This window comes from Centruroides sculpturatus, unplaced genomic scaffold (genome assembly GCF_000671375.1).
Source record: "Centruroides sculpturatus isolate CEXI.00-Female unplaced genomic scaffold, Cexi_2.0 scaffold1218, whole genome shotgun sequence".
Taxonomy (NCBI): domain Eukaryota; kingdom Metazoa; phylum Arthropoda; class Arachnida; order Scorpiones; family Buthidae; genus Centruroides; species Centruroides sculpturatus.
This window is the reverse complement of record NW_019385458.1, coordinates 47,281-71,008: the sequence shown is the minus strand read 5'-3', so window position 1 is coordinate 71,008 and position 23,728 is coordinate 47,281. Positions and strand designations below refer to the sequence as shown.

At 36.7% G+C, this 23,728-nt stretch overlaps 2 protein-coding genes across 2 annotated transcripts; both read left to right on the top strand.

The window, feature by feature from the left end:
* Positions 1-15,632: 15,632 nt before the first annotated feature.
* On the top strand, positions 15,633-16,493 carry LOC111639192 (E3 ubiquitin-protein ligase Siah1-like). Its single transcript, XM_023384992.1, has one exon. It carries the CDS (start codon positions 15,633-15,635, stop codon positions 16,491-16,493), a length of 861 nt encoding a protein of 286 aa, XP_023240760.1.
* A 1,608-nt stretch (positions 16,494-18,101) lies between these two features.
* Positions 18,102-19,356, top strand: LOC111639189 (putative fatty acyl-CoA reductase CG5065). The gene is made up of 3 exons (XM_023384989.1): positions 18,102-18,185; positions 18,823-18,950; positions 19,021-19,356. The coding sequence occupies exons 1-3, from the start codon at positions 18,126-18,128 to the stop codon at positions 19,103-19,105; spliced, it is 273 nt and encodes a 90-aa protein (XP_023240757.1). The 5' UTR covers positions 18,102-18,125; the 3' UTR covers positions 19,106-19,356.
* The last annotated feature ends 4,372 nt before the right edge of the window (positions 19,357-23,728 follow it).

Here is a 23,728-nt window from a genome sequence, read left to right as displayed (position 1 = left end):
GGAGAGTTGGCGAACGTCGTCTGTATGGAAGGGTGTGGTGTCTTCCGTGTCTTCTATCTAATGTCCTCTCTCTGTAGCTGGATCGGGTCCGCTGTATGGAGGTTCAAGAGTTGAGGTGGCACTATCACAAAGTACAACTTCCTATGACGAATCGCCCTGAGCTTCCGGAGATTCGAGCTTTTGTATCATTAGCGTGGGAAAACTGTCACGTGATTGACTTTTCTTGACGATGACAGTGCATTCTTCACACCTAATTGTAAACTTCCTCAGCTAGCTGTTATACAATCGGTGAAACCCGATCTAGTACAAATTCTTCGGTTTTTTTTCCGAAGATAATTACAATTAAAATAAAATTCGAATTTTTAAGAGTCCCGTAAAAATCCGCGGGCTCACAACTATGAAGTTATGTATAACACGTGTTGGTGTTATAGTTGTGTTGGTGTCCTTTGCACAATTTTTATATCCTTAAGAGTAAATGCGTAAGAAAAATTTTTTTTAATTGGTATATTTGTTGTCATGAACTGACTATTTTTGTTTTTATTATTTTTAAAAACTAGCACTGAGGAGGGGTTGGGATGTATTGCGCCAACCTGAAATGCATATGCCATTTTTCAGAATAAAATTGTAGTTCCTACTGAAAATTTGCTGAGAGTCTGTCTATCATTTGATGAATTACAGAGACGTATTACATAGAAATCTTAAAACTTAGATATTTGCAAAGACACAGAGGGTCAAATTTGACACCATTTCAACACTGTTCTTTGTTATATATACATAACAGCCGAGAAAGTAAAAGAAAACGTAATTTCTTCAATTAATAACTTTCGCACAGCTGCTGCTGTTCGAAAACTTTATAGAAACATTGACCAAACATTTTTGAAATTACTCTTTCCCAATTGACCAGTACAACAATTTTTTGTTTTAAAACGTAAAAGGAGGGGAATTGAGGGCTGAGCACTGAGAAAATTATATTTTAAACAATCAATTTATGTATAAATTATTCGGACTAATAATAACTGAAATTGTTACTGATAATTTCTTGTTTCCGAATTCATATTATAAGAGTAAACGAACTAACTTTTCTCATAGACAATAGCATGATTCTAGATGCATTAGAAGTGTCAGATTATAGTTCGGTACAAACATCACTGTTCATTTTATTTTTATTAAATGTCATGCCACGTTTTTCAGTACCCAGCTGTGTCTAATGATGATTTGAACAATTGCACAAAGACTATTAGAGATGAAATTCTTTGTTTTATCATAATATAAGGTCATTTCCTTGATAATGAGTTTATAGGTAATGAAGAATGTCAGTTATTTATCATTTAATCTTCAATAAAAATATTTAAAAAGTTTATTATTGTCAATTTTTTAGTGATAAGTATAACATTTGCTAATAAGACATAATCATACGAGGAACACACCAGTAATTGTCTCTGCCAACTTTATTATACAAGGAAATGCATTTCGGATCTTCTGTCTTTCTTCAGTTGTTTATTACAGATCTACTTTATTACGCGTTAATGCTATGTAGTTTTCATAGACAAGACTGAATACATTCGTTGAATAAGAAGTTATTTTTGACAAAATTTGTGCTTTTCCCTAAAAGATCTATCAGGACAACGAGTAAAAATTAAACGATGTTCTATTTTCTTTCTTAGACAGTGGAGTGGCTATCAATAGACAACGATGAAATTAGTTCTATATCAAATTCCCTTTAAAAAAATAGTGAATCGTTCATACCTACCGAGTATGAGATACCTATGGAGGAATTTTTTGAAGGAAAATATGTCTTAATTGGTTCAAAATGGAAATTATCTATGCTCAAGATGGAATGGGAGAAACGAAAGAAACTTTATCTGTCATCCGACATCCTGTTTACTAATTTTCTCTTCGTTCAGATCAACACAAAATTTTTTTATCACACCAAGGAAGTTATCAGAATGTAAGTACATTTAACATTTATTATTAAGTTTCTTTTATCTGATATGTTGCTTGTTTTAGGGTAAATATTATTCAGCAGAGTGGCTTACCCGATAAACTTACTCGAGATGTTACCGACGAAAGAAGAAAAAATACCTCTGAGTTAAATTCAGATGAAGATGGAGATGAATTAGACAATTGTATTAAATTCGAAGACATTTTAAATTATATATACTTGTTGTGCGCTGGTTACATCATTTCCTTCTTCACGCTTCTGCTCGAAATTTTAATCAGAAAGATAACAGATTGGATGGAAACCAGAAACTGAAAAAAAAAAAAAAAACATAGGGTTTTTGCTATACCACTTATAATCAGAGTTAAATGAATTTTCATCATGCTATATTTATGGACTGCTTTTTATTCGCTTCTGTCTCTATTGGCACATTACATAAAAATTACACAAAGTTTCACGAATTTGCAATTAAAAATAGATTTAATATATTGTTGAAAATGAAATAACATTATATAATTAATTTGCATTATATTGTTTGAATAAAAGTTGAAAATAAATTTATATAACTTTAACAAGTAAAATCTAATGAACATTTTTTGTCAAGTGTCTTTTAAATTAATTGAGATAAAATACAATATTGGGAATTTCCGAAACCTAAGAAGTATTATCAAAAGTCTATACATTTGATATACCATACAAATACATTGGTTAAACGCTGAGATCGACTAGAAATAAAGTAAGGTGTTGCAACAAACAATTTGGGCATGTTTCTATTCAACTGTACAATGAGTAAAGATGGAAAGAAACCAATTTTAATGTAGTGAGTTAAAGTACACTACGTTACCTTTTTCTATTTCTTGTCAAAATAAATTTGTATTTCTACTGTACTTTTTTGATTTGCTTGCTTTTCTTTTGTAGGTTTGTAATTTCAGTTTAAGGCTATTTGCAGTACTACATACAACTATACCGACATAATGCATAACATACCAGAATTGAATATATAAAATATAAATATACTAGCAGATGAGCCTGGCATTGCTCAAGAAAAAGTAACGATAACAAGCATTAAGATTATTAGATTATATGTGATCGTACCCGTTTTCACTGAGTGCAATAATTAAATCTTTCGTCTTTGAGACTGATTAGAAAATTTTTAGTTGGGTCTAACATATTCGATTTCTTGTAAAAATGCAAAAAACTGCATTTGAAATAGTACAGTAGAAACCGAGTTTTCTGAGGTAATTCTTAATCCTCTCTTACTTTTCGCGGTGAATTTTCAAATTAACGATTACAAACTCTAACATCTTGGGAAATGAATTTAGATCGCTAGCTCCAAACTCGCGGAGTGAGAGTTTACATTAAATGCTCCATACCTCTAGTATACTTCCACGTATATGGGAAAAATTTAGTACTTTTTGCCGGTGATCGACGCATAAGATTAGAAATTCCTCCGAGACTTAACTCTTTTCGACGGCCGTAGATGTGAACCTCCCCCGAGGAGGGGGAAAGCAGTCGCTTTTATAGCTTCGGGCTGGGGAAATTAGTCATGTAATCCCCTATTGTGAGAGGTAGAGTTGGTCCTGCAGGTGTGGGGGTTAAAGTTGTTCCCGGGATCAAAACAAAATGACGAATTCGGACTTTAACTATAAACTGTTTGTCTTGCAGCATAGAACTGTCATTGTTCGAGGGTTGAATGTTTACATTAACGAGAAAAGTTATAAGTTTCTATCGATATTCGATTATTTTTTCCAAAAATGTTATTTTAACGTGAAGGAGTCAAATTTGTTTTACATACGTCGAAAATTTAGGGGAAAAATGAGACTGGGACACGTAAATGAAACATACCTCGACATAATGAAAAGCCAAAACTTGCTTAGAAGACTCGACTACAATGAAACAAAAAGGGCTCAATGCGAAGTATACATACAGGCAAAACACACTAGAAAACCCTTCAAAGAAACTAAAAATAATAAGACGAAACACACTCTAGAACTACTCCACATAGATCTCGTGGGACCGATGCCTGTCGAATCACTCACTGGCGACAGATACATGATGACAATACAACATCAACTAACGACAGTATACTCNTAATAGAAAGGTAACATTCCAATAGACAATATGCAAAGCTTTTTTTCAGTTTACAGCAGTATTTATTACACAAAATTTAAGTAAAGCTTAACATGCCGATCTTGCCCCGATCTCCCCTAAACAGAAAAACGATCGACAATTGAAATTTATAAGTCAAAAACATTTTGATATTGCAGCTCAATAAGAAATTTCGATTGTTTATGAAGTCAGTTTTTCAAGTTTTCATCAGAAACAACATTTTTCCTTCAAAATTTTTACATGTCTTTTTTATATTTTGTTGTGCACAATTTATAGTGGTTAACATTTTGTAATATTTATTTTTTTTTCATATTTACTCCTAAGTTTATTCAGCCATTCTATTCCCGATTAACTTATTTTCTGTTATCCGTTCATTCATTCTGTTCACCATTTGTGATAATACTCACATCAGCACTTTTTACCTCTTCTACTGTTTATCTGAAAAGAAACCTGAATATATGCAATTAACAACGTGCAGAAGAATGCTACTCCAAACTCCAAATAACTGCCATTTTTCATTTAAAAGATACGTCCAAAGTATATTCCAAAATAGTAATTACTTAAATTGACAAATTTGGTGTGATCAAGTTACGACGATGTAGTTGATTTTGAAAATCTCTGCTATAGAACAAAACTTGGTCGTTACTATCAATAATTATTATACTACTTTATAATTTAGATTTAACATTATTAAATATTTACCATTTGATGTAAATCTGCAGATTTTAATTTCTTATTTTAAACTTTCTACAACATTAAAAGCGTTATTTATTGCATAATAATTTTTTAAATAATTTTCAGGGATTACCTAGTGATGAAACATCATTTAAACAGCAGTATCTAAATCTATTGTGTACAGCGCTAAAAATAAGGTTACTTCTTTTGTTTATCGTAACATATTCTAATTTCGAATTTGTTGATATAATTTTATTTTACAGATGTACAGAAAGAAGTTTTTATCGAATAGACGTTAGTATTTTTCTAAAATTATGTTTACAAAACTAAAAAACTTAACAACTATTTGATTTACTAAATCATATTTTCTGGTATGTTTATATTTCAGGATGATTTATCTTTGACAACAGAGATTAGAATAAGAGATTACATGATATCTACGTCACCCGTTTCAGATATTTCTTCTGTTTTTCTAATAAAAGCAGGAAGACCATTAAATAAAATTCAAACGTTTTTCAAACCTTTCGCCCTAATGGTAATTTCTTTTTTAAAAATTTTATTTTAAATATACCACTTTGATATACCATACTACAGAATAAATAAATATACATTCATACATACTTTTAATGTTCGCATAAATGTATAAGGTGTGGATATGTCTTTGCAACACGTTGATTCTCTTCACTCTAAGTGTATATGCAGTGGAAAAAATAGAATCGCGGATCCAAGGTAGAGATCCTCCAAAACTGTCTACTATTTTTTGGCTTATTTTACTTTCTATTTTGAGACAAGGTAAGGCAATTTAATGTTACTGATGGCACACATTAATTTATTGTATTATAATGATTTATTCATTTCTAGAAATAAAATAAATTATGCAATGCTATATTATTTAATGATTCGTGCAGTAAATACTTTTCACTTATATTCTTCTGTATATTCAATTATTTACATTTACAATTAGAACTCTTACATATATTTCAGTTAGTAATTCTCAAACTTTTCAGACCACAGCTTAATTTTACTTTCTATATACGTTTTAGCACTTCCAAAAATCTGTCGACATCATACATCTAAAATACAAATTTTAAAATATTTTCATATCTAATAATGTATATTTATAAACGAAGAATAAATGTCTGAAAGTACCTTAACATTAGTTTTCCTTTGTTGACCAGGGTACCGATCTGTCGTACCCCCAATTGTTAAGAAATAAAATCAAAAAGAATCTAAATATCCAGTCGTAAATAAAACTATGTTTATTTTAAATTATATAATAAATTTTTTTATGTACGGAATTTATGTCATATTTTTTTATAATTATAGAAGTAAATTTCAGCCGATTTCCTTCGAACACATTTCGTTTCATGATTGGTGTCTGGATCACGATGATTTTTATCTTAACTTCCGGATATCTTGGGACATTACCTTCGTTTATGATGAATCCGGGAACCGAAGCCGTTCCTCAAAACTTTAAAGAATTAGCACAAGCACTAAATGAAGATAAGTATATTCCATTGGTGTTTGTTGAGTCATCCGAAGCTCGTATCTTTCATCTTGATGGGGTTTGTATTTTGGCATTAAAAAAATGTTATTTAAATACAGTAAATTATTTGAAGTACGTAAAATTTATTGTTATATTTTCCAAATAAACTGATTTGTCAGGGACAAAAAGTAGATCATGCTTTTAAAAATATAATATACACTCACTGCCAAAAGTTAAGCACGGAGCAATAAACTGCGAAAAAATCGACAAATACAGCTGTGATTGACACAAAATGCGAGAGGACAGTAGCAAATATGTTTATGCATAAAACAACACAAAGAAGTACATAGAAAAATGAAAACAATATTGAATTTTCATAAAGTATAAGATGAAATCATATTGGAATCATTAACAAAACGATGTTTAAATCCAAAACAAACAAACAAAACCGACATTAATAGGGTAAATGGTCACCCCTTATACACAAAGTATACAGCGTATAACCATGCTTTCCATGAGGCGATCAACCACTCCAGAGTCAAATAAGTGCCATTCCTCCTGTAGAGCAGTTTGCAACTCTGTGAGAGTGGCAGGAAGTGGGAAACGTGCACACAAAAGACGGACTAGGGTATCCCAAAGATTCTCAATGGAATTGAGGTCTGGCGAATAAGCCGGCCAATCCATACGCGCGATTCCTTCACTCTCGAGGTAGTCGTCGATGAGGGCAGCTCTATGGGGTCGTGCGCTATCATCCATTAAAACAAAAGCAGGACCAACTGCTGCAGCATACAATTTCACAATGGGTTCGAGGACTTCATCCCGATACCGGACAGCCGTCACAGAACCCCCTCGATAGATGTGCAGTCAGTGCGATATCCCAATGAAATGCCTGCCCACACAATAATGCTTCTACCTCGGAATGCGTGATGCTCGATGATGTTCTGGGGTCGTGCCTTTTTCTCTCCATACTCTTACACGCTTGTCATCTGGCTTTAGGGAAAATCGCAACTTATCCGTGAACATAACGTTGCCCCAATCAGACACAGTCCAATTCACATGTTGCCGACACCACTTTAATCGTGTACCTCTGGATTGGACGGATAGTGGAACACAAACTCGTGGTACCCGGGCATACAGTCCATTCATGTGTAGCCTTTGGCGCACAGTAGTAGCAGATATCGTTTTACCAATGGCTGCTGCAACCATCGATGTCACACGTGTAGAGGTTGCTCTTCGATTCCGCTTGGCTACAAGAGCAATATAGCGATCTTCTGCAGGGGTCGTAACTCTTGAGCGACCGGCCACAGAGCTTCGGACAAATGTTTGGCTTATTTGGAATTGTTTCCATACCAGTGAAATGACAGAATGATGAACGCCGAAGAAAACAGCAACATCTGTGATTGATTGTCCTGTTTCAAGGCATCCCACACACCGCCAGCGCTCACTGTATGTTACTCGTCTTCTGGAAGTCATAGAAACACGTCAGTCATGCACAGTAATTGTACGACAATTCTCCACACTTTTNGACTAGTAGCCGTGGGATGTTCCAAAGGGCACAGAAGAAATGTCGGCAGATTTTTTGACAAAACCATTAAACGCGCTTAAATTAAAAATCTGTTTAGGCAGAATCAATGTGAAATGAATATTGTATTAAATGAAATTAAATGTAACCACGAAACTTCCCCAAAAAGGGGGGATTTGTAGTATTGTTTCGTAGCAGTTTCGTGGAACTTCTCCCACCCTGTAGTAAATCACCTAAAATGTGTGAACCCTTGGTCAGGTGTCAGAGGGGTGACAAAACATATGACCATTATGTAAGCACATGTCCATCTGGTGACCACTTGCTCTGCTGCCCTNTGGTCAGGTGTCAGAGGGGTGACATAACGTACACCCATTATGTAAACACATTGTCCATCTGGTGACCATTTGCTCTGCTGCCTTCGAACTGATCAGATGTGAAAATAAAGCTCTCTTTTTGTTACCGTTAATCTTAGATGTGTAAGTCATTTATAGTCTCCCAACAATTTTGTTATAATTTTGTTGATGATTTTAACATTTTAATATTAGAAGGTAATTAGCATAAATTACAAAGTGTCATGTTTCATCTTCGCTCCCGTTTAAGTTTATAGTCCCAGATACGCGCCGATGTTTGGATTTACTTCTACTGGTGTTTTCGCTTTTATTTTACCCTCGTCCGTTTTGGTTACAGACGATGGGAAGACGGGCATCACGTGATCGCTTACCTCACTTTTTACCACAGAAATTACCGATCCTTAAAAGTTTTATTTTTTTCCTCGATTTTAGTTATTATTAGCTAACTTTTTTTATATGTTCTCATAAATATGTTTTTTCTGGAGTTGCAGATATTTTTTTATTAAGTTTCACGAATTTATGTTTTTTTTATTCGCATTTTATATATAAAATATAAGGAAATTAAAAAATTTATTAAATGTAATCAGAAATGCTAAACTATAAGTACGCTGTGTGTTATTGCGAATAGATGTAGTCAATTATTTTGTAAACATATTTGTTATTTTAATTTTTATAAATTATTTAATTTGATGCAACGCGACGCGCACAGAATCGATAAATTACAGTCGCGCGTTATTTAAGATGGCGGCGGGACCCGATTCAATTACTTTCTCATTTCAAATGTTAATTAGATAGTGCTATTTTAATGCAATTTTAAACATAGTGTATGTTTATTATAATTAGTAATACACAGTAAATGCTTCACTACGATTAAATCCTCGATTTATACGTTTTCTCTACTATCTAACAGTATAAAATACTTGTAAAAATATAGAATTTTTATTTAAATAAAAAATTTGATTTATAAATTAAAAAACTAAACGTATAAAATATCAACTCACTATAAATAATTTCAACTTTCGTTTATTGACATCACATTTGTTAAGTTTCACGGAATTGTGTTATTTTTCAACTCTATTATTTATTCTCTGGAAAATAATAGACTCTAGTAAGTCTTATTAGAGTCTATTATATAGACTTACTAGTCCTCCATTGTGAAAAACAACAAACTGTTAATCGCTCTATTACTTTGTTTTCAAAAACTTTCTTCTCTGTCAGCCGAGGGTCAAATGGCTAACAGATTGTTTACTTCCATTCAGGAAAATGTAATGGTGTCATAAAACTTTATAAAATGATTTAAAAATACCAATGAAAGAAATTAAATTATTTCCGGTCAAGTTTCAGTTTTTTAGAAGTTATTCGCTTTATAAAAACGCGATTATAAGCGAAGAAGCGCGCGCTGTTGCTGCTGCTATTTTTAGTAACAGCGACTGGCAGGAAATTTGAAAATTGAAATCCGAGATCACGCCGCCATAGTCCCGATTCGGCACCAATAATTAAATAAAAATAATGAGACGCTTTAAGCAAAAACTGAATTGCACATCGTAAAATTGAAGACAAATTAGACAGGTAATAATTTTTTCAGATTTTTCAGACAATTAGAATTTTTACGCGAACTAATTAAAAATCGATTAGTGCCTAATCGGCACTAGGCGCGTGCCGACGGGTTAACCCACGGTTTGGCGCGCCAATTATTTCCGCACGGTTAGGCGCGCGGGGAACTATAGAACCCTTGTTTCAAAATTCAATTTTTCAAAACTCATAGTTTTTTTCGCGATTTTTTCATTTTGGATGTTTGTGGGCATGTGTTTTTGATGTATTAGTGAAGAAAACTACTTCAAATATATCGTTTTTATTTATTCGTAACGAAAAACAGAAAGTCTTCCGTTTTTAGAAATTTTTCAAAAATTTGGTCAAATTCAAGAGTGTATTTTACAAACTGTAAACAAGTCTGATGCTATCTAAGCTATCAATCGTCTTCCTGCATGTGTTTTCTAACTATTACAACAATTAAATTCTTTGTATCAAACCCCGGGCCAAAATTATCTTAAAATTTCCAAAAATACACCATCTAAAATCATACAGCAAGTAGAGGTAAAAATTAAAATTATTGGCAGATAACATCGATAGTAAACTTCTTTTGCACTGTAATTGGTTAATTTATATGTCTGTTATTAGATCGACCTATAAAAACAATTGCTGGAAATATTCCCGCGAAATGCCACGCCCCCGAAGGCCACCACATGGAAGTATCTAAACAATCGCTATAAAATCGCGTGTTTTAATTTTTTTTTTCCACCTCTAATTTGCTAATAATAAGTCGCTTGACATTATTTAGACGAATAAACATGTTTTCAACATCATTTAGCAATAAATATCGCCAAAAAACGCCACCTTTCAAACTGTCAATGTTAAGTCTAAGGGAAAATTTTTTGCCGTTTATTGGCTTTAAAAATCCTGTTTTTACGCCTTTTATGCTCTAATTGGTCATTTCTATTATGACTGACTCTATATCAACCAATAAGCTTTCCCTCAAAACACGAAGTCAGATCGGCCCACCTCCGTTAGTCGCGCGAAAAAATTACACCGTTAGGCGCCGTTAGGCAATGATTTTTATTGTAAGTTTATGGAAAAAATTTTTTCGTGCAAATTTGAGATTTTTTCGGTGCGATCTTCACACCATGGAAGGAAGGTACTGAGGGCATCATTTTTAAGCACAAAAAATTTTAAAAATACACGCGTTTAAACACCCCGGTGTTCTATATCACCCTGCGCGTCTAACCACGAATTAATCAGTGTTACCGGACACGTTATCGAGACATTCGGAAAGTTTAAATTAAAATTCCAAATCGGACGTTTGACCTTTTTCCATGATTGTTATTTAGTGTACCCCGAGATCACTACGCCTAACGATGGAATCTTAGGTAGGGATATTATTCAAAAATACGACGTTACAATCTCGGTTAAGAACGCGACCCTTAGTTTCCCCTCAGGAGACACAGTGACCTTTTGGGGACTAGCCGAAATAAAAGAAAACGAAGATAGTTCAGAATTAAATGAAAACGTTGAAAGTAATCGCGAGAAAACTAGCGAAAAGAAACGCGTATCGTCGAAAGATAATTTGAATTTAACCTTAATTAGCGATAACGAAAATAAAATTATAGAAAACGCGGAGATGAAAAAGAAAAATAAACGCGCGCGAAATAAAAAGCGAAAAACGAAACGAGATAAGTCAAAACAAACAACTATTAATAGCCTAGAGCAGGGAGGGAACGACTCTCCTAAGGAGGTGACGTTAGCCAACGATTACGTCATCCCTCCGCGGTCAGAGGTCATTGTAGAAGGGAAAGTTTATTCCCCGTTAACAGGTCAATTAGGAGTTGTTGAACCGACACCTCCCAAGCGAGAGGGAGTGTTTATTGCCTGTACATTAGTCAAAACACAAAGGCATGGTCGAGTACCTATTAGAATAATGAATGTAAAAACACAACCAGTTAAATTGGTCAGAGGAAGTAAGTTAGGAACTTTTCTCTTAGCAGAAGAGGAAACAAAAGAAAGCGCAGAACAAAATAAAATGACGCGATCGAACGAAAACGATTTAACTAGAGAGCAATTTGCGAATTTGTTTAATTTTAGCGAAGTAGGAAAGGATAAGCTGACCCCTTTATTGGATTTATTATATAAATATTAGCATGTATTCGCGAAAGACGATTTTGATTTGGGTTATTGTGACTTAGTAGAGCATAAGATAGATACCGGGAATAATCCCCCGATATGCCGTGCCCCATATCGAATTCCTTATGCCCAGAGAGAGATAATGGATGAGTTAGTGGATAAAATGATTAAAAGTGGGGTAGTAGAGCCTTCTAGCTCCCCATGGGCCTTTCCAGCATTAATGGTCCGTAAATCTGATTCGTCGTATAGAATGGTGGTGGATTATCGTCAATTAAATAAAATTACCCAATTAGACCCTTATCCGTTGCCCCATATCCAAGAATCTCTGAGTTTGTTGGGAAGAGCGCGATATTTTTCTTCCATGGACACTTTGAGTGGATTTTGGCAGATACCCTTGAGCCCAGAATCCAAGGAGAAGACGGGGTTCAGTACTCCGTCGGAGCATTATCAATACAATCGTCTCCCAATGGGGATCACTTCCGCTCCAGCGACTTTCCAAAAAATGGCGGATTTGGTATTAAGCGGCCTGAAAAACAAGATTTGCCTTGTCTAGATGGATGACATATTAGAATTTAGCCCAGATTTCGAATCACACTTGGAGAGATTGGAGTTGGTGCTCCAGCAGTTAGCTGCAGCTGGATTGAAACTAAAGCCCCGAAAGTGTCAGATGCTAAGTCGACAGATAAAGTTTTTAGGGCATGAAGTGTCGGAGGATGGTATCCGACCAGATCCGTCGAAGATAGAGTGTGTTAGGAATTTTCCTCAACCCCAGAATGAGCGAGATGTTAGGGCATTCTTGGGATTGACAGGATATTATAGGAGACACATTTTCCAATATGCAAAAATTTCGAAACCCCTTTCGGATTTGTTAAAGAACGATGTAAAGTTCCATTGGAACCAGGAACATGAAACCGCGTTCGAGAAATTAAAGGGAATATTGACTACAGCACCCTTGCTTAGATTCCCAGATTTTAACAGTCCCTTTATATTAGCAACAGATGCTTCCAACACAGCGATAGGTGCAGTGTTGTCACAAAAGGATGAGAGAGGAGAACTTCTTGTAGCATATGCGAGTAGATTGATAAAACAAGCTGAGAAAAATTACAGTACCACAGAAAAGGAATGTTTAGCCGTAAACACTTTAGACCCTATCTTTACGGGAGAAAATTCACTATTATTACAGATCATAGACCCCTTAGATGGCTTATTAATGTTAAAGATGAAAGTTCGAGACTTAGTCGATGGAATTTGGCGTTACAAGAGTATCAATTCGTGATAATTCATAAACCGGGTTAAGCTCACACAAATGCAGACGCGTTAAGCCGAATACCCATAGCGACGATCTGCGAGATGCAACCCATATACAGTAAGGCACAGATAAAGGAACAACAGTTAAAGGATCCTTTTTGTAGGCGAATTAGACAACAATTAATGGGAGATCCGTCCTCCCAGGAAACAAACCTAGATACAGATTATTATTTAGATGCAGACGAAATACTCTATAATAGAAAAGAAAATCCTGAGAGAAAAGAAAAATGGGACATAATAGTCGTACCTAAGGTTATGATAGACTATGTTCTAAAAATGTTCCATGATATCCCCAGCTCAGGACATGTAGGCAAGAAAAAGATGCGAAAGAAACTACAGACACAGTTCTTTTGGCCAGAAATTAATAAAAACATAGCCCATTATTGCGATAGTTGTCAAGAGTGTGCGATGAGGAAAAGGCCCCAACACGGACATCAAGCTCCACTGCAGACGTTCCCGCGAGTGTCAAGACTCTTTGAGCGCACTGCACTGGATATCCAGGGTACTCTTCCTATTACTAGTAACGGTAATAAATATCTGCTAGTCTTTATCGATCATTTTTCTAGATGGGCCGAGGCAATCCCGTTACCCGACATTACGGCAAAAACGGTGGCGAAGGCGTTCGTCACGCAAATTATTCTCAGACATTCGGTCCCGAAGCAGTTATTAACCGATAGAGTATCCAATTTTGTTTCCAAAGTCATGAAGGAGGTTTGCGAGCTATTAAAAGTGAAAAGACTTCTTACTACAGCATATCACCCCCAGTGTAACGGAATGGTAGAACGCCTTAATAAGACCCTAATAGATATTTTGACACATTATGTTGACGTGGACCAGCGCAATTGGGATGAAATGATCCCTTATGCTCTTTTCGCGTACAATACTACCGTGCATTCGAGCACGAATGAAACGCCCTTTTTCCTTATGTATGGACGCGATCCGACTTACCCCTTTGACATCGTTATTGAACCTAATCGACCTCGGTATGATCTAAGTGAAAATTACGCGAGCGAACTGAGAGCAAGGATGGCCTCGGCTCACAAATTAGCCCAGGAACACGCGGAAAAGGCTGCGTATGATAGGAATACATACCATCAACGTAAGCATAAGCCATACAAATTTTCAATCGGAGACAGAGTTTTCGTTAATGAGGTAGCTGTACCCGCGGGAGTGAAGCGAAAATTAGCCCCGCGATGGCACGGTCCCTATAGAATAATCGCGGAAACGAGTCCTGTAGATTTTATAGTCCAACACATCCAATCCGGAAAGAAATTGCATACGCATGCTAATAGGTTAAAACCTGCAATCGCTAGGTTGGAATTCGTACCACCCGATGCAGGAGAAGGAAACCCAGATGCGAGAAACGCCGATCCGTCACCCCTAACAGAGGAACAACCTCAGACAGAACAGGTTGACCCCTGGGATGAAATTGTTTTAGAGTCACTGCAACAAAGTCAGTTAGATACCACAAACACCGCCGGAGACACGGAAGTTGAACCACCCGTGACTTCGTCGCAACCTACACACAACTATGCTCTCCGAAGTCAAGGACCNTCTGTGCGCCGGAAGTCGCCGTTTGGAGACTTCCGTATCAATCATGTGAATATGCTTTATTCATAGCGGATGAGCCAACGGTAAACAAACTATGTAAAAGAAAAGTGTCAATCAATCCAAAACCAATGTTCCGTCGCATCGACGAGGAAGGAACTTGGATATATTCCACTCCATCACCTTTGAATTTGGTTATCGAATGCAATCTAGAAAGAGACCTACAACGTTCACCAGTCAAGATGATTAAGTTGAACAACACCGGAATCTTTAAATTGCCAATGACTTGCACCGGCCATGTGCCCGGCGTGCGACTCACAGCACATTTTCAGTCACGAACTTCTTTTAAAGTTGCGCTTCGAAACCATTACGTAATACCCGCGATACCGGACGTTCTCAATCTTACAGAAGTGAAAATTCTGCGGGAATACATTCAAGGAAATATCACTCCAGACGTCCTCCAGCCCAGAGAAAATGACTGGTCGATAGAATTTTCCAAACGAATGTTACAAGAAATAGATCAAGAGATCAAATCAGTAAAAACAGATATTTCCCCGTCGACACCAGACGTGTTAAATCATCCATTTTCTATGTGGAATTTAAGTCTTATAGCTCCTGTTATCATAATAATAGTGACGCTTCTGATGGCTTGGAGATGTCGCAGGCGGTTACGCTGCCTGGGAAGACAAAGATCAACGAGCCCATCCTTCAAAAGAGAAGAGCGAATAGAACCCGACGTAACGGAGATGACCGAACGGTTACCGATTACGGTGAAAGCTAGACCGCTTCCCAACATCCCGGAGGAAAGAGAGGATGAGCGGGAGTCAGTAACCCTACCTAAACGGGGAGAATCCGTGACACTTCCCGTCGGTTTGGAGACAATTCCCTCGCAAATGAGACGATTATAAAACGGCGCGAGATAAATTTAACCTCTCAAAGCGGTAGCCTTATGTATTAATCTTTTAGTTAGAAAACAGAGACTCAACAAACTTTTCTTTTCCTTTTTATATAGAGACGAAAATGGAAGAAGACCAAGCCGGGACATCCGCAGAACAGGCTTCGACCGGAGAATCCCTTCCGGAACCCGCTCTAATGGCCTTGTTCGAGTGTCCGGTCTGTTATGACTACATGACACCCCCTACTTTCCAATGTCCAGAGGGACATACAATCTGTTCTCGTTGTAAAACCCAAGTCAGACAATGCCCAGTCTGCCGGGGAGAATTAAGAAATTTTCGAAATTTAACCTTAGAGAAATTAGCCGAAATTATCGCTTTGCCATGTATCTATAAAGAAAACGGATGCCCAGAAAAGAGACTTCTTAAAGACCGAAAGGTTCACGAATTGCATTGCTCTTTTCGAACGTGCTCTTGCCCTTCCTTGGACGAGGCCTGTGACTGGGAAGGAGTATATCAACAAATAATTCCGCATCTGACCGAGAACCATTCTTACATCCATTGTTTGAATCATGACTCAGTTCGGATGTCTATCATAGGGATAGACGTGGCCCTACCTCTCACGTGGATAACGTGTCTCCACTGCTACCGGCGAGATTTTATCATCCAAGTTATTAAGATGGAAACCATCGATGAAAACTCTCCCCTCCTTATCATTGTGCAAAACGTAGGGAACCGTAAAGATTCGGGACGCTTCCGCGGGAGAATCGAAGTTCGCGGAAGAGGCAAAGTGATACAATGGGAATCTATTCCCCGAAGCGTAACCGGCGATTTAAAATTTATTATACGAATGAGAGATTGCATGACCTTGAGTATAAGAATGTTAGAGCGAATGCTCGAAAATCATGTTTTAACGGTAGTCGTAACCATCATCCCCGTAAGAAACCGAGGGGCTGTTGAGGAGCCCGAACCGGATACGGAGGACTAATAGGCGATTCGGAAATGAATGAGGTTCTCCTCCTCAAAAACGAAAAAAAAGGAGAGGAGAACCAAATATATACGCTTCTGGTCATTTAATTACTTTTTTTTCTCTCTTATATTCAACAGAGAAACCATGGCAGAGGCTCCCAACCATAGAGGAGGAGAGGGCCGGAAAATGGAGGTGGACCCTGCTGTCGTGAGGGCTGCTCTTCTACGAGCGTCCCGGAATCCCCGACCGGGACATCCGGAACTTATTATCTTACCCCACGGCGGGGATGTAGATCCGGAATTACGGAGGGAGGTGGAGGAAGCAGTGGCTCTCGCCATAGAGCGGGGAAGTCGCCTCCTAAAAGAAANAAAACGAAACAAAAAGGAGAGGAGAACCAGATATATACGCTTCTGGTCATTTAATTACTCTTTTTCTCTCTTATATTCAACAGAGAAACCATGGCAGAGGCTCCCAACCATAGAGGAGGAGAGGGCAGGAGAATGGAGGTGGACCCCGCTGTCGTGAGGGCTGCTCTTCTACGAGCGACTCGAAATCCCCGACCGGGACATCCGGAACTTATTATCTTACCCCACGAGGGGGGAGTGGATCCGGATCTACGAAGAGAGGTGGAGGAGGCGGTGGCTTTCGCCATAGAAAGAAGCGAGCGTCTCCTAGAGGAAAAGGAGTCCTCCCAAAAAGAAGAAAGGGGACAACAGTCGAACCCCGGAGGCTACGGGGCCTTCACCTCTCCACCCCAGAGAGGAGTAGGGCGAGGTCAGGCTATATTAGAACAGTTACGAAGATGCCTGCAGGAGCAGGAACGGGAGAGGATGTTCGCAGCGGCGGGACGAGCTAGGAGGTGGTACCCCCATTAGGACAAGAGGGGAAACCTTTGAAAAAGGTGGCAAAATACTTACAGATGAACTAGGCATATCTAGAACAGATCTCTCATAAATTGTTCCTGGAGTTTCTTGTTCTAATTCAAATCTGGTGTCTTAGAGTTATAGACTGACATGTGATGCTTGTGGCCGTCGTAATTAATTTTCATTCTACAGATTCTTCTCTAAATATTAACAATAAAACTGTTAGTATTACATACACGAATCTTTATAAAGTGGCAAAATATAAATTCAATTTAAAATCCTCACATAAACAAGTGCGATTAGAAAATATTCTGTAAAGTGTAAACAACGAATCTACACTAGAAAACAACAGAAAACACTTTTTTTAGTATATTAATCCCTTTGTAAGAAATGAACAAACATTAGAAATTCATTAATTTTATGCGGAAAGCATGAATAAATAACCTGAGAAATTATTCTTTTTTCAGAGAAGATGATATCCCAGTATACAATTGCACTTCAGGATCAATAAATCCGTTAACTTGGCGCAAGCTTTTGGAGTGTTTAAACTTGCTATGTTGGAATTATCCCTCAAAGAATGCATTTTTATATCCAAAAAACGTATCTAAGAGGAATTATTACTGGAATCGTGTATGCATTGCGATGCAGCATTATTTTCCTGCAATGTTATACGATACATTTCAAGTTGCTGTCCGCAGAAAACCAATGTATGTTGTTTTTAAAGCTGATCGTGCATTTGTGAGGGTCGTAANTGGAAGTATTAGAATATTTTTGTGTAAGAGAATGGATGTTTCGAGCCGATAACGTGGAGAAATTATTTAAATCCATGTCGACACAAGATAAGCAGGTAGGGTTATTTTCCATGTTACGAACGTAATACAGTATTTTATATTTCGTTTACTTATATTATGCTCGTTAAATATTAACAAGAATTGCTAATTATAATTAAACAGTTATCGCTATTATAACAGTAGTACAAATTAATAAGATTAAACAGTACAACAATAACAGTGTTATAGTAGCAATCTTTGCTACAATATCTAAAACATAATATACCGTTTTTCGAGCGAGGCACACGCTAGCAAATAAAACTTGTGAAACCGAAGTCTTATAATCATTTCTGGAAAGAAATTACTCAATACATCTCCATACAACTACCGGAAATACATAAACTCTTATGAAGATTTAAGTGTAAAAATCAAATTATTTTGCAACGCCACTGTTACAAAATAACAGAATTGGCGAATAAGAAATGTATCTAAAGGAATTGTATTTGTACATAATTATTTGAATAATTGCAGTATAATTTTTCAACGGTTAACTGACTTTTCAGCCATGGAGTATTAGTAAATTTCAGTTTTCTGTCAGAATATGAAATGATGACGGCACAAACTGGAAAATAGAAAAATAATCGAATTTCGTGTCTATTGAGAAATAAGCGAACTTGTCATAAACTATAACAAGTGATCGAAATTATATTTCAGAATTTCAATTTCGATATTTCAAAGCTCAGTTGGGACAAGTACTTGGAAAATTACGTTCTGGGCACGAGGAGATACGTTCTGAAGGAAGACGACTCGACCATCCCTCGAAGTAAAAAGACTTTATTAATGCAAGTATCTGTTTACATAATTCTATTTGTAAATAATACAGTTTATAATTGTTTATTATTATTTTTACAGGAAATATTATTGTATTTCATTAGTCAAAACTGTCTTTGTATTGGGACTAATTTGCAGTGTCAGCTTCTTTGTACTTTCATTCTAATTTCCAAAATGATAATGATTATAAATTCTGAAATTTCTGTTTATGGCCTGTTACACCATATTTTAAATTATTAGTTTATATTACTTATTGGTTTGTCGTATTTAATGGTCACAATGTAAACCGTAAAAATGTAACATGCTATGCTAATACTCTGGTGTTTTCGAATTTATATTGTACTAAACAGGTCAGAATAAACTATGGAAATGGCTGGTACAGTTTACTAAATGTGAATTATGAAAATTTCTTATAATTTTCCTTCATATATGCTACACGTTAGGATGGCGTGACCGGAGGGTCGGCGCTTCTTCGATGCCTCGTCAGGATGCCACCACTGTGTCCCTTCGACACAGAAGTCGAACGGTTTTTGCAGTGGCGTACCGTGGGTGTCAGCCGCCCGGGGCGGAGGAAAATTTCGGCCCCCCTTATTTAGGTATTTCAATTTAAAAAACCAAAATTCAGTTTTGTCACAGAACAAGCAATGAAAAATTCGGTGGTAGTGCAGCGACTTGTTTAAAATAGTTTCATTGAATATTAGTGGTGTATATGAACGCGAATGAATCATACAAGCAAAAACAAAAAAAAAAAAAATCAACAGGTTTCGCAGGACTTCCTCGGATGAAAAAATTACTAGTTTACTCCGACGGCGAGCCGATTCCCGGACTGTCCGGACGATAGCAGTATCGTAGGCGCGATGCAAGTATAGATTAGGATGTTTCAAATTTTTACAAGATATTATTATTATTTATTGTGAAATTTTGCCGCTCCCTAAAAGGTAATTTTGCCGCCCCCTAAAAAGTGCCGCCCGGGGCGGGCCGTCCCTGCTGCCCCCACTACGGTACGCCACTGGGTTTTTGTTATAAACTAGGTCACGCGAGCGGTCGCGTGCGTAAGCGATCGGATTCCGGGTGGAGAACTGACAGAAGTAATGCACTGAAAGAAAAAAGGTTACGTAATATATACACATCGTACTGTATCGAAATTACTGACCTATATTCTGTAGGTGGTTGCGAGAGAGAGAGTTTACGTGATATCGCGCGGAGACATAAACACCTGAAATTAGTTGATCGGCAGGAGAGGATTCGATCAGTCTTTCGACGGTGAAAGACGGGAGAAGTTTGGCAGTTTATAGGAGTTTATGATAAGTATTCGATGTGGTAATTTCCTGGAAGTAGAGGTGAAATGTAGGATTTTCCCAGGGGTCGTCGTCGAAGTTAATCTAAATATGAGGAACTTAAGAAGTTCGATGTCGACGAAGTTAATTCTGATAGGCGGCACAGCCCTACCGTGGCGGGTTAATAAGCCGGTGACGACTGCTTCATCGGGCCGTCAATTTTAAAATCGGTAGCATACGGCCTGGAGGTTAAAAGATTGCGGGAAAGAGTCGCTTTCGTTGTCGAGAACACGTAAAACGAGATGTTCTTAGGTAGTAGTTGACAATTATCAAAACATATATAATGTGAGATAAGCAGGGGGTCAGGAGTTATTCCCTTCTAACCAGTTAATCTGCACGGGCTGGTAAAACCCTGTCTCGAGGTCGTTGGATGGCTAGGAGGGCAAATCGAGTGTGGAGTGCGTTGGTAAGTAGCAGAAGTCCGTGGTCGATCAAAAGACAGGTTTTTAACATAACAAAATATAAAATTTATTATAAACTAACTTTAGAAGATACAGATCTATAAACGGATAAATACGGTTACAAACTGAAGTGAATAAATGCAGTTACGAATGCGAACGATAAATTCTTACGAAACGCGTGCTCGACCTAATTTCCCTATTCTAATGCACTTTATGCAGAGAGAGAGTTTACAAGTTTCAGCCCTCTTTTAAATACCTCTCTGGCGTATTGGAGAGTCGATGTAGAGAACTTCATTCATATGGACGGGTCGTTGTCTCAGATGGGTTTCCAACCGGTGTCTTCTCCTCTTCTCGGGTCCAGTCCGGGTTATGAAGGTCCTGGAGATGAAATGCACACAACTACCGATTGACGTCCTGATTAATCGCTCTCCCGAGCTTCCTGTGACTTTCTCTTTTATACCCTCGTCGTGAGAAAAAGCTGTTCAAAAACTTTCGTTCAATGTTGACGGTTATGGTGCCAAGTACAGTGGATCTCCACAAACGGACTGTCCCGGCCCGTGCAAGTCAACGATATGAAGATATGCCATACAACCTCCAGTCCTCTTCGAATTCTTCTCTCTCCGATCGAACGAGTGTCATCTAATTTGACTAACGAATATAAAGGTATCTATAGATTATTGTAAACTCTCTCTCAGCGGAAGTAGCGACAGAGGTAAGTCATTAGGTCAGCATGAGAGCTGATTAGAAACTTTTGTCAATCCCCTCCAGAGGAGTGTATATGTAACCTCATTTAACCGCATCTAATCTTAGGTTTAGTTATATAATAAATTCTTGTCGTCTGTTAAAACCTTTCTTTTGTTTGTCCATGGACTTCTGCCACTTACCAACGCACTCCCCACTCGATTTGCCCTCCTTGCCAGCCAACGACCTCGAGATCGGGTTTTACCAGCCCAACGATTAGAGGGCTCAGTCCCCTCGCCCGTATTCTCACAATAACAAAAACGTGTTATTTTTGGTTGAAGCGAGGGTTCTCACAAATGCAAAATAATCGAGGTGTTTCCATAAAAGTTGAGTAACGCGAAAAATGTAGCAATAAAATAGAGCTTACGATGTCCAACACTTCAAATTTATTAATTTACACTTCCAAACTATTACGAAACATTGAACATTACTTAAACGAGAGTAGAAGAAAACATTGTAACCAATAAAAACTCATTAAAGTATAAACATGGAGTCAGTTTATTTACACTTTTAACAATGAAAAATACATACATTCGTAAGCGATTTTGCATAAAATTAACAAAAATCTTAAGGGTATTTCACCGTTGCGATCGTAAAAAAACAACGCACAGGAAACGTATTGAACATCACCGGTGTGAGGACCCGGAAGGAAGTCAACTTAGAGGTCCGAATGGAGACTATCAATCGAAAAATGAAAATCTCTTTTTACAACTCGAAAGGAGAAATTAAAGATCTCGATTAAACAAAAAAAAAGTTTTTTTTATAAATTATTTAAACAATAGAAAAGACTAAAGTCGAGGGAAACATGGCTGGAGAGGAATCGTATTTAATCGCGAAACTGACCTCTCCCGCGCCCTCCGATCTGATTATTATAATTAATCATAAATGCGTTCATCATGCTTAGGTATGCGTGTTGCGCATAATTTTATTTACTATGATTAATAATATAAAAGTTATATTTAAGATAAAGTGTCATAACAGCCGGGAAAGTTACGCAATTCATTGCTAAACTTTTTCAATATTTAAACGGAGAATTTCGGCACTTTACAAAATAATTTAATTTTCTTTTTTTGCGGAAGCTTTTACACTGTTTAAAATTTCTAGAGAGAAACGAAATTTGTCGGGAAAATAATACAAAGAAAGTTGAAAGGCAATCGAAACAATTTATAATTTAAATAATGCTTCAATCAATTTCACTCTGTGCCAGAAATTTAAACTCGTATTTTAAATCATTACATTACTATTTTAAATTAAAATATTACTAATACTGACCTATATGTGGAGATGTTTTATTCCTTAAAATATAAATAAAAAGTTTTTAAGACTTAAATTACATACCACTCGAAACTTTTTCTCGTAGTGGGACTTGTATAGGTTTTTATCGCCACCATATTCGACAAATGTCATTTACATCTTTTGACTGACGTTTTAAAGTCTTTTCACTGAACTTCTCTATTTCTTATCTTCTTTTGCAAAAGGAAAGTTGCAAAATAGGTTTTTAAATTTTGCAAAAATCGTGGATGCTTATTTCTTCATAGGAAATCGTTCCATCTCAGCACCCAGAACTTGGAGAAATACGAAGAAAGCAAAGGAAGTTTCCGTCTTACTTCCTCCAATTTTTAATATTTTTATGAAATTTTCTAAGAAAAACCAAATTTCATTTATCATTCTTGACGTTCGATTCATTCGAATTTCTGAAGGCATTATTTTTTTTATATTTTACTTGGAGGCACTGTTGAAATTTGACTTCCTAAAAACATTTTTCAAAAGATTACAAATTTCTTACAAACTATTCAAGATCCATTAAAAATAAATAAATAAACAGTAGAATTTACTTTGCCTCTTTATTGTAAACTAGTCCAAACACTTGATTTTATTGAAAGAAATTTAATACGGATACATTCTGCTATGAAGTGTAATGTATAATTCGTGTAGACGTATCCAGTAATAACGTAGGAAATCATGTTGGGTGATTACAGCGTTTTACTCGAAAACAATCATTTGTTCGCCTGCGAAATTGGCACGAAATCGAATATGGAGCTAAACTTAAACAATATCTCGAACAATAATAGCAATGGTATAAAATCTAAAAGTTTTTTTATTTAATATTTATACGGACGATCATATATTTATTGGCGATTTACGACGGTATCAACGAAAGATATATAATGATGTTTCGAATATTAACCCAATAGTATACTGTTTTTAGATGAGTTAAAACTGTATTTTATTCAAAACATTACCCTACAAAATCGACTTCTCGATAGGGATTTATGACCCTATGTCTGAAAAACTTCTAAATTTTGTCGG

Excerpts from the sequence above, each read along its gene's own strand:
- LOC111639189 (XM_023384989.1), top strand. The coding sequence starts at position 18,126 with ATGTTTCGAGCCGATAACGTGGAGAAATTATTTAAATCCATGTCGACA. Across the intron at positions 18,186-18,822 it reads TGTCGACACAAGATAAGCAG|AATTTCAATTTCGATATTTC; the intron begins GTAGGGTTATTT and ends ATTATATTTCAG. Across the intron at positions 18,951-19,020 it reads AGTAAAAAGACTTTATTAAT|GAAATATTATTGTATTTCAT; the intron begins GCAAGTATCTGT and ends TTATTTTTACAG.
- LOC111639192 (XM_023384992.1), top strand. The coding sequence starts at position 15,633 with ATGGAAGAAGACCAAGCCGGGACATCCGCAGAACAGGCTTCGACCGGA.